At 29.0% G+C, this 12,559-nt stretch overlaps 1 protein-coding gene across 1 annotated transcript; it reads right to left on the bottom strand.

Annotated features, from left to right (window-relative positions):
• Window positions 1–696: 696 nt before the first annotated feature.
• On the bottom strand, window positions 697–4,489 carry LOC133817659 (G-type lectin S-receptor-like serine/threonine-protein kinase At2g19130). The gene has a single exon (XM_062250239.1). It carries the CDS (start codon window positions 4,341–4,343, stop codon window positions 1,938–1,940), a length of 2,406 nt encoding a protein of 801 aa, XP_062106223.1. The 5' UTR covers window positions 4,344–4,489; the 3' UTR covers window positions 697–1,937.
• Window positions 4,490–12,559: the final 8,070 nt, after the last annotated feature.

The following is a 12,559-nucleotide window of genomic DNA, read 5'->3' as shown; positions in this document are numbered from 1 at the left end:
CTTTGTCAGGACCCTTGTCTTGACTATTTCTTCATTTACTTCTATTATTGCTCTCAGTTCTAACAGAAGTTCTTCAATAAACCTTCTCCTTAGTATATCCAACTGTTCTGTCTGATATGCATTTAAGGCTTCCTTTCAGTCTGGTCTTGCACATTCTCTTAACCCTCATCATTTTCAATAAATGTTGTCTCAGTCGTAATCTCTGCCATGTTGTTACGTTGTGAATCATCTTCCATTAATGCTTCGCCAACTACCTCAGTTGTATCCTTCGTTCAACCACGAGCCTCTTCCATATAATCTTCTCCCAAGACACGCTTCGAGCACTTACTTTGTGTTCAACTGATTTCAGTTACGTTGGATCACCAACTTCTCATTGAGAGAGAGAAAAATTATCATTTTCCAATAATAGTATTAGTTTGAGTCAAAAAGATCATAGCTTTAGCTATTCCCCCAAATGGGGTCGAAATTACGAGAATATTCCATTTAAATCACACAAATTCATGGAATTTTAATTCTCAATTCATGAATAGAAATTAAAAATTAAAAATTCAAATTTATTTCAAAAATAAAAATCAAATTTATTGAATCCTTTGATTGTAGAAGAAAAGCTTTTGTGTGATAGTTTTTGCACACCATCTTGGTATGGTAAAGAGGGAAATAGTTGTAGCGTATTCGATCCTTGGTGGGTCCATTTAGTCAATTATTGAATCATTTGGTCAAAAAGAAAAGGTTATAAAACAAATAAAATTTAATATTTAGATCTTAGCAATTATAAGTTGTTTCTAAAGGAAAAAAATAGCTTCGTTACACATATTCAAGAGGCAGTACATATTATGCATTATGAGTATTTGAATTTTAGTTGTTTTTTAGTATTTTTTTTAGTTTATGTTTTGTATATTTTGTGTTACTTGGTTTTTTTTTTTTTTTTGTATTTTTTAGTTGATTTTTAGTATAGCTTCGTTACACATATTCAGGAGGCAGTACATATTATGCATTATGAGTATTTGAATTTTAGTTGTTTTTTATTATTTTTTTTAGTTTATGTTTTGTATATTTTGTGTTATTTGGTTTTTTTTTTTTTTGTATTTTTTAGTTGATTTATTTTGGGCATATATTAGGTATACTTGTAGTTTATATTTGATATATATATTTTGGATTTTTTTTCCTTTTTTGTTTTATTTGTTGATTTTTAATTTTATCATTGTTTAGTTTATTTTGAATATACATTTAGTTTAGTTTTTATTTTATTTTATTTTGAGCATATTTTTTATATATTTTAACTTGTTTTGGGTCAAATGTGTGGTTGATGACTAATACAATGTATTTTTCAAATAACAAAAATTGTCTTTTGTAAATCTAGATCGTAAAGGAGTTCTAAAAATATATATTATTTTTTTAAAAAAAATCTTTAATCAAAATGAGAATGAAATAGAAAGAACAAATAATCATACTATACCTTGTTCTCGCAATTATATTAATTAGCTACAAACCAATTAACTAGAGATAGAGAAGTAGCAAGCCATTTACTCATGTAAGAATATCTTAGAAGTTTAAGGGACAAGAATATTAATTCAGTCCATGAGGGAAAAAAAATAACGGTGATCTTCTCTTGAGTCCTTGAGTATTGTTCATATTTATATCATAGAAAGAGCAAAAAAACGTTATTACATTAAGAGGGAAAGGAAAAAAGAAAACATGAGTAACATAACATTATTAATTGGGTTGAAATTAACACACAAATAAAAATAATACATTAAAGAAGAATAAAGAAAAGACAAGCTGCATAATACCATAGCATAAGGGTAATATTAGAAAGGAAAACGGATGTGATCATATAGATATAGTTCTTTCCTTGGAACTTGCCAAATGAAGGCAGAGTATTAGTCTCAGTCTCAGTCTCAGATTAAAAGAGAGAAAGCTACATGTTGCGCTAAGCCTCACCAACTCTTGCTTGAGGATGGCTCAGAAAAGTACATCACATTCTCCTGGTCGTCATTAAAAAGTTCAAGTGACCGTGGCATTGGTGGCAGCTCCACCTCTAAAACTCCTCCAAGAATTTGAACCACCTTACTCATTGACGGCCTATCAACTTCGTCATATTGTATGCACCAACAAGCAACTCTACAAACTCTTTCAATCTCTTCAATGGTAGCCTGCTCCTCCAACCTCGGGTCTAGTAGGCTCAGGACATTGCCTCCTTTCATGATAACACTCGCAGCCAGACATGGGAAGTAGCTTACTTTCCCATCTAATTCACACAGCCCTGAGTTTCTCTTTCCTGACACAAACTCGAAAAGCATCATTCCATAGCTGTATACATCAGCTTTCGATGTTATTGCCACTCCTGAAATCCATTCTGGTGCAAGATAACCTCTTGTTCCTCTCATGGTTGTCAGGATTCGGCTGAAGTCCCTTCCAACGAGTTTTGCTAACCCAAAGTCAGCCACTTTGGAGCAGAATTCCTTGTCCAAAAGAATGTTTTCTGGCTTAATGTCACAATGTATGATGCAGTCTCTACAGTTCTCATGAAGATAAGCCAACCCTTTAGCTGTCCCAAGAGCTATTTGGTATCTTGTTTTCCAATCTAAAATGTTTAATTTTTCTGTGTCGAAAAGGTGGGAAGCTAATGAACCATTCGACAAGTAATCATAGACTAACAACTTCTTAGTACCTTGAGAGCAGAACCCAAGAAGTCGAACTAAATTCACGTGTTGAATTGTCCCAATTATGCTAACTTCTGCTCGGAACTGCTTCTCTCCTTGGTCAACACCTTCAAGCCTCTTCACTGCTATTACAGTAGAGTCAGGCAAGACACCCTTAAAAACTGAACCAAAGCCTCCCCTGCCCAATATCTCTGAAAAGTTCTTTGTTGCATTTTGCAAATCTCTGTAGCCAAATGCCATCAACGAGCCTCCCACAGGTATTCTTGCTCCAACTGTTTTCTTTCTTCTTCTCAAAAGCAAAACCAGAACAAGACCAATGAGAATTACTAGCCCTGCAACTGAACCCAACACAACACCAATTATAGTTCCCTTATTATCTTTAGGACTCCGAAGCTCAGAAGCTGCCAATCGAATATATAGCGTCCTTCCACTGCTGTCATCTTCTCCAAGTTGCTTCAAATTCAAGAGATCTCCTGTCCAAATAGAACAGCCACTGCTGTTGTAAGCATAAGCAGTGCAAGAGCAGTTTGTCAAACAGCTTGATTCACATTCAGCAAAACTTCCTGCTTTTACAAACAGTTGATTTTCAGGCAAGGACATAGCACTAATGGCTAGAAATTTGTCCCTCTCCTCACTACCAAAATTACTATGGTTCCCACACTGCAATTCAGTTTTTCTGGAGCAGCCACCCGAGTAGTGCTTCAAATCCCACTCTTTTGGAGAGTTGGGCTCGAACCCTTCCAAACAAAGACAAAAAGGCTCCGAGTTGTCGTTGCAACTTCCATAAGAGCCACAAGAAGCGTAGACTTGGCATTGTTGTCTGGGAAATGTGCGAAGCACATTCCATCCAGTCTCAGGCCGCCACATTAATTGCTTCATCTTCCCAGTAAGATCCATTGTAATAAAAGATATTACTGATGAATTAGTTGCATGCATCATGAATGAGGTTTCATTGTCGTTTGAAACAATTTCGAAATACAAGATTATATTTGGCCTTTTCTCCGGGGCCAAGGTGAATCTTCCAGTCCAAGGTCCAGTATTCCAATAGATCCTAGACCTGTTCCAGAGTGTTACATAGGAGGCGTCACTAGGATCTATCTGGAAAGAGAAGAGGCCTGGAGCTGGATCCTCAGAATTCTTCCATGAAAAGAGAACCTGTTTCATCTTAGTTAGCTTGTTGTACCCAAATTTATTACCGGGAAGCCATGTATCAGTTAGATAATCAAAACTTTGCCATAAAGGTTTTGAATTATTGGATTCATCCTTTAACACCAAGTTTCCATTATCCATTAGAACAGCTTGTACAGAGCCACTGGACATAGTGGCATTCACATTTGTGGACCAAATTGGAGAGTTAGACTCGTTAAAGAGAACTAAATTATCATTTAAGATTCTCAACTCAGAAGAAAATCTATCTGAGACTGGTTTTTCTCTGTTTGCCACCCAAACTACAGTCTGTGTAGTTACTTGTTTGTACCACATGCCTATATAGTAGTTGGAAGAATTACCTGAATGAAAGAATCCCAATACAAAGACTCCACCTGCCGAGACAATGGTTTGGTCACCAGAGAGAGATTGGTTTGCAGAGATGGTGTCAGCTCCGAGGGAGATATGGGTGTTGAGAAACAAGCATAATATGGTAACAAGAAGCTTAAATGTGGAGTTAGCCATGGTATCCATGGCTGCACAAAAGATATTCAGAGATATATAATGCCTGGATACACTGACACAAACTTTCCAAGTTCAATCTAGAAGGGAAGAGAAATTCTGTCAATCAATGACTTGTTGAACAAATCATGGAAAGATAATGTAGAACAAATCATGGAAAGATAATGTTATATTTTACTATCTATTTCGAGACACATACAGAAAATATAACAATGGTATTGCTTTTATTTTATCAAGCAAGAACTTAAAAACATGACAAAATCACAAAGTATAAGAATGTTGACCCTTAAAACTACAAGTCCTTACGTAGTCCTGCTTTCAAACCTATCACCATCATTTTGCTTTATTGGAAACTCCGGTCCAGTCCAATTATGTTGTAGCTTGAACATTTTAAATCACAAAACTCCATACGAGTTGGCTTGTCTTTAGGGTTAATTTCCTTTGTGGTTTTGTTTTGAATGAGATTTGTTTAGAGTTTGGAGTTTTGACGCATAAGGAAGACTGACTCCTAAGCACACAACCATCATAATCTTCTAGACGACTGAGCCATTAATCATTCTGAACCGGTGATCATTTGACCAAATTAAGCAAGAACCAAAATAATGTGCTACTAACTAGATATTACAAGCGGTTTTTATATTAGGATACTAGTTTGTATAATGATATACATAAATAATATCATATATTTTTATTATAATAATAATAATACAAAACATACTTCAAAATCAAAAATATTAATATTATATTAATTGCATACAAATAATAGTTTCCTTTTAATTGTTTCAGCTATACATAATAACATACCTTATATAACTATATATTATGCAATCATCTCCAAACAAAAAATGAAATAAACTAATACAACTAATATTACATATGTATATTATTCTAAAGATTGTAATCATGTACAAATCTTTTCAAATACAAAACTGGATTATAATGTTTATAAACAAAAACATTGAACGTAGTGTCATTAAGAAATAAACAAAATGTTTATTAAAATATACTTGTATGTTTGTAAACCATTTTTTTTTTATAATTTTGGAATGCAATATGACAATCAAACTCATTTAAAAATGTTTATGAACGATTTTAAAAATTAACGCAATGAAATAAACGAATTAGTTAGATTATACATAATGAATAAAAAGAAAATTGTGGTTGTTAAAAAACAAAATAAAACGTGAACGAATCTTAAGTAAACATAAAAGTTTATTTTAGTGACCATTCAACTTGCATTAAACAATATCGTTTATTTATTTGTTAGTTCAACAATAAAATTATATCATATACTCATTGGTTTTGTTTAATTTATAACCAATTAATTTTATGCACAGATAATACTATGAAATAAACTAATTGGTTAAGTTTGATGTAAAAATTAAACTTGTTAATTCTTTTTGTTATAAAGTATATGAAATATACTAAATGATTATTTTGATATAATATCATGAAGAACACGATATTTCAACTCTAATGTGTTAAAAAAACTAATGGTATATTTTATTTTATTTATACAATTAATCGTGTGAAAATAATAATACAGTTAATAAAAAATAAACATGATGATTTACCCAAATAAATATATATAACAAAATTTAAACAAGGTGAGAAAGTAAATGATTTTGTTTATTTTATTAAATTATGCATAAAAAATGAACTTATATTGTATAGTTTAAATTATTAAAATTAAATAATCACTAAAATAAACTAAATAACTTTATCGTATTTGGTTGGAGTAACAAACTGATATGAAACTATTAAGTTTTGTATTTTGATTATAATTTATACATATTCAAATAAATTTGTTTATACATACTTAATTAAAGGCTTATAAATAAATATACATAAAGTATACTTTAAAAAAACTGAATTTATAGCATAGAAAAAACCAATCGAACTAGAAAAAAAAAATTATTTCAATAGATATATCAGTAAATGGAAGAGAAAAGGGTGAAAGTTTTTTTGAAAATATGAGTAAATGTGTTGTTTAAGTGTATATCCGAATATCAAGTAAATCTTGTCAAACTTACCTTTTCAATCACTTTTTTAAAAAAATTATAAAATAATATTTTAAATTTGGAAAAAGCCAAAATCATCATTAACTTACCATATAAAATTATTAATACAATATAAAATTATATACTCTAATATTAACGTAATTTTTGTATAATATAAGTTTTTATGCGTAATTAAAAACAATAACATTATTATCACATTTTGTTATCCAAAATGTAATTTTCCCATATAAAGAGGTTACTATCATAGGTCATCATATTCAATTATTTTAGTGGGAAAAAAATCATTTAAAAAAAAATTCAAATTTTACAAAAATATTAGATGCAATTTATGGATACTACACTAATTAGTATAAATATTTATTTCTCTAACAACACTAGTGATGCGCACAGGACGGGGAATTGGCAGGGAGTGCTCCTCCGTCCATGTCCCCATTTATAATTTTGACCAAACGGAGCACCTATGAGCAGATTTATTTAAAAACTCTATAAATATGAGCATAATGCTCACTTGTAAGACATATCATTTTCATCTACTAGAACACTTGGCTAGAAATATACCACAGATGTTTTTTTATTCCAAAGAGTTATTTCCATTTGTGAGAGTTCCCTTAGTGCTTGAAATAAGAAATAAGATGTTGGACAAATAATGTAAATTTTCTTCAAGTTGTTGATCCCCAATACTTTTCACTTTGGTTGTGTGAGTGAGAGAGTTTTTCTACATTGTTTTGTTCTTATCTTATTTCTTCTATTACTTTTGTTTCATCTTCCTTCTTCTTCTTTACATATTTATTTTTATTTTTTGCTATAGAACTATATTTTCTGTCTACATCTTCTAGTTTATTTGTATTTTTTGTCACAGAAGTGTTATTTCTATTATTCTCTTTATCAATATATTTTTATATTTATTTGTATTTTTGCAGTAGAGTTGTAACTTTATTTAATCGCTCTTCTTGTCATTCGTATCTTTTTTTCTAGAGTTGTACTTTGTTTTTCCTATTTCCATTGAAACAATATTTTTATCTCAAACAATTACTGTCTAATCTTTACCTCACAACCTATAAATATATGTATATATATAATTAAATATGCAAAGCATTAGTGTTGGGATAGTTTTTGTATTAACATTTTATACAGTTGAAGAAGAGAAAGTAAAAAATAAATGTTTTTTAGTTACTCCATAGATATTATAACTTAATATCAATTTTTTTTTCAATTTAAATTAATTAAATTATAGGTTGGATAAATCTTTGAAAAAAAAAATTAGTAATTTTATAAGCAAAATATATGAGAAAATTATCCAATTTAATTCAGTTCAATCACATTCTGCTGACCTTAAAAGTTGAGGACTATAAATACCCATCAAAATGAGTCTTTTATTATCGGTAAAAATAAAAAATAAAAAACAATGAAAATATAGGGAAAGACTACGATGTTGACAGTATTTGTCAACACCAGTGTTGACAAAAGTTAGTTTCGGTACGTGGATAGTTGTAAATTCTAATTTTTCACTAACACATTGTATATTGTAGTCATTTAGAACATCCCACAAATTTTTAAAAAATTCTGAATAATTTACGATATCGAAAACAAAATTCAAATAGTTGAATTTTCCACGTGTGCCTGTTTTTTAGTGTAGGGGTACAACAAGTGGTTTGAATATTGTTTTCGGCACCGTAAATTATTCATAATTTATTAAAACTTTGTGGGATATTCTAAATGACTACAATATACATTGTCATAATGAAAAATTAAAATTTATAACTATTCACATGCCGAAACCAACTTTTATCAACACCATAATCGTTCCTTAAAAATATATCACTGGATTGCAATTATGTGGTTGGACCTCTTGGGTTAGTAGCCAAGAGTTTATGCCAATATTTGGTTGGAGGGAAAGGGGTGGGAAAGAAAAATTTGGAGAGATAAGTAAAAAGAAAGAAATATATATATATATATATTTATATATATGTTTGGTAAGAGAGGAAAGAAGGTGAAGGGAAAATGAGTGGAAAAAAAAAGATGCGGGTATCACACAAAAAAAATCTCTCCATTTTTTGGGAGAAAAGTTGGTAGAAAATTCTTTCTCAAACTAATAAAAACCTTAATTACTAATATACTCATTTAATTTTAAAATAATAATAAAAATGGTACAAATATAATTATAAAATAATTTAATTTTCTTTCATTTCTGTCTACCAAACATGATGGAAATATATATTTTTTTTTATCTTAAATTTTTTCTTTCTCTCTTATTTTTTTTGTTCCATCCTAATTTTTTTCCTTCCTACCAATATAGTGTAAGGGTCACAAAGGAACCTCTCATTTGTAAATAAATATATCTTTATATATATTATAAACGTGAGTTTAACGAAAATTGTTATTTTCGGTTAATTTTAACATTTTTCTTAATTCATCTTATTACAACATGTAATGTTCTAAAAAATATAACTCACAAGTCTAAGTAGTTCTTGGTCAGCCATTCACACGATTTGTGACCATTAATTTAAAGTACTTTAGAAATCAGAAGAAGGACAGCCTGGACTTTAAGGGCATGCCCTGGCAAAAGCTCGAGTCTCAAATGTGATCCTTCCAACTAGTTTTCATGTCAAACGACCGCTCTCAATGGATAAATAAGTCTCGAAAAAAAAAAAAAGATTACTTGTAAGGAGAGGAGAACATTCTTAATATATATGGCTTAATCTGGAAAAGTCCAAGAATCTCGATCTTTGCTTGCTTGTCTCGAATTCCTGGATGACCATGGAATAACCCATTTATTGTCCTTCAACTTCTAAATAATAAATCAGAAATCTTATTTTGTCACTGTCCTCATCTTTTGAAGCAAGACTTTTCAAGAGAAATTGATTACCACGCCTTCAAGCACAGCCACTAACACAGTCTTCTAGACTAACACCATAAGCCAATATGGACCAAGAATCATTAGCCAAAATGATTGACCAACTGAGAGTCTGAAATTAATGCAATCTTTATCTCATGGAGAAATTGGTGAAAATCGCTTCATTTATTTTTTTTTTGAGTGATTTTGCATTATTGTCTACTTTTGATAATTTTTTTTAAAATAATATCTGTCTAAAATTTGACTAGTTGTCTAAATGTTTTGACTAGCTGTTTAAATTATGAGAGGTCATTTTGCAAAAAATTATTAAAACTAACCTAAAATATAAAATGACTTTAAAAAATAAGCTATTTTGCCAAAGGCCCATTTCATATTTTAGTTTTGAAGATATTAGGGATAACTTGAAAAATACTCAGTTTTAAGATTAGTTAACTAAAAATAGCTACTAATAATATTTAGTTGAATATTACCCACTTTTTTAAGCACATTTCCCATATTACCCTTAAAACACTACTAGAAGTCCAATGTAAAAATCTCAATATTTGCTTCTGTCGTGTCATTTACTTCCCTCTTTAAATAATATTCAACTATAAGTTCTACTAGACTACTGTATAATGGGTAGAGTCATTAATAGTTTGGGTATTAATCAAAGAGTTTTAAAATGTGGGTAAAAATTAAAGAGATTAACTTAAATTGGGTACTAGGTGTAATTTTCACAAAAATATTATCAAAGATTAAATGATTAATTCTTAAAGTGCGATAATATGTATTCCAATTCATGTAATGAAACTTATATATTTTATTTCAAAATGGTACATCATGATGAAGGCTGTGAAATATATTTATTATCAACTCCACCTCTTCACCAAACTCCATTCGTTGCCAGCCTAACCATGTAAATGGTATCTGCTGCATGAAACTTCGATTCTTCTAGAGTTGTAGGATAGAGAGAATAATCGTTCACAAAAATGGAAAACAAAGAGCAATATATCGTTCATTTCTCGCAACTTAAAGAATAAGAGGGTGCTCTCTATTGGATATTTTACAAATAGAAGGAGAAATACAATAAAATACTAAGAATAAAATAAATAAATAAACCCAATATTACAAACACTGAACTAGAAAGAAAATCACAAATACAATAGTGAGAATAGAAGATGGTGATCATAAAAATGAAAAGAACACAAGAAACACAATAAAAAGACTTGAACTAGTTCAATATAAATTAATTATATAAGGAAAAATATCAGTTCGGCCCATGTGTTTTACCTTAATACAAGTTTAGCATCTATGTTTTGTTAAATGACATTTTGGGCTCTGAGTTTTACAAAACAGATCATAATAGTGCAATGTTTCCGATTTTAGTCAAAATATTTTTTAATAGGACAAAAATATTCCTAAGTTTTATTTATTAATTAAATATTTAAAAATAAATATTAAATATTTAGAATATTTTGTTTTTTTAGAAATAAGAATAGAGAAAACAGATTTTATTGTTTTCAAGAAACAAGAAGCGTGTTTGGCTAAAATTTTAAAAAACTAATTTTCAATTTTTACTCAAAGAAAACCTTGAATGGGAAATAGTAATACATCTTTTAAAAAGAAAAAAATATTGTGAAAGTTCACAATAAATAATAAGAGATAGTAATGAGAAAGAGAAAGAGATTAAAAAATGAGGAGAGAGAAAGTGATGATAGAAAAAGTGCATGAGATAAAACAAAAGGAGACAAAAGTTTTTTTAAAGAAAGAGTATTATGAGAGAATGTGATGAGATAAAAAATAATGATTAGAAAATTAAGGAGAATGAAATAATATGTGAGAGAAGATTAGGTGAGAAAAAATGGTAAATACCATTTTGGTCTTTGTGTTTTGTAAAAGTTATCAATCGAATCCTGTGTTTTGTTAAATGACAATTTTGATTTTGTATTTTGCAAAATGGAACAAAAGAGTACCCTGAACCAAATTTTGGTCAAACTTTTTTTTAATATGACCAAAATTCCCCTACTACTACTTATAAATTAGTGAATTTAATAATCTCAAATAAAACATTATTGAATTAAAAAATTAATAATTTATTAATTTTCAATTCAATAATGTTTTATTTGAAACTATTAAATGCACTAATTTATAAAATTAGGGGTATTTTGGTCATATTAAAAAAATATTTGACCAAAATGTGGTCTAGAGTACTCTTTTGCTCCATTTTACAAAACGAAAGGCCCAAATTGACATTTAACAAAACACAGAGTTTAATCAGTAACTTTTGCAAAATACAGGGTCCAAAATAGTATTTACCTGAAAAAAAGTAAATAGAGAAAATGATCATATAGAAAATTATGAGAGAAAAAAAAATGATATTGGAAAAAAAGAAAAAAGCTATAAAAATAAATGATAAAAAATATTGTTAAAAAACATTGAAAATAAATTTTTATTATTATCAATTTTTTTATTATGTTTATAAAAAAAATTCCTAAAAGTAATGTCAAACACTACTACTAATTTTCATAAATAATTTTTATCTTAAAAAATAAAATAAAAAAATTAATATTCACTAAATGGGAAACTAAGTACAATATCATTCAATAATGAGAATTTATTCATTTGGTATCCTGTGTTTTTGTAAAGTATCATTTTGGTACTCTCTTTTTTCAATAATGCTCATATGATACCTTGTATTTCAAAATCATATATATTTAGTACCCTAGACTCTGATTTGATAAATTAAATTTTACCAATATGATTACATGTTCATCAGTTATATGTAATTAAGTAATTAAATTTGAATTTGGAACTCATATAATTGAGAGCAGCTGATTAAATTGCTAAAATTTTATAAATTAAATTTGAATTTAGGGTACTTAATATGTACGATTTTAAAATATAGGGTATCAAATATGTATGATTTCAAAATATAGATTATCAAATGAGAGGTTACCAAATGATTACATAACCTTCAATAATAGTTCATCTTCCAACAACTAAAAAAAAGAGAAAGACAAATTACATAACATAAGGTAATATAATACGAATTAATCATATTAATATAGAGCAAATATCATAAACCCACATAACAAATAGCATTATATAAATACATCAACATCATTGTAACGCTCTGAATAATCAAGGTCGTTACACTGTGTGATTATAAAGGTGCAAGACTTGTTAATCAAGTCATTTAATTAAAATTGTGACACTAAATCATAATTGAACTAAGGTTAAAAGGTTTTGGTCATAGACAGGAAATTTCTCATTAAAATAAACGTTTAATACATGAGATCCCAAAATAGGTTTTAAATGACAGTTACAAAATTTCAAAGTTTATGTACAACCACAAGCCACTCTAATGGAAAAAT

This window comes from Humulus lupulus, chromosome 2 (assembly GCF_963169125.1).
Source record: "Humulus lupulus chromosome 2, drHumLupu1.1, whole genome shotgun sequence".
Classification (NCBI taxonomy): Eukaryota; Viridiplantae; Streptophyta; class Magnoliopsida; order Rosales; family Cannabaceae; genus Humulus; species Humulus lupulus.
This window is presented reverse-complemented; position numbering and strand designations above follow the sequence as displayed.

Coding starts and splice junctions, on each gene's coding strand:
- LOC133817659 (XM_062250239.1), bottom strand. CDS start 4,343: ATGGATACCATGGCTAACTCCACATTTAAGCTTCTTGTTACCATATTA.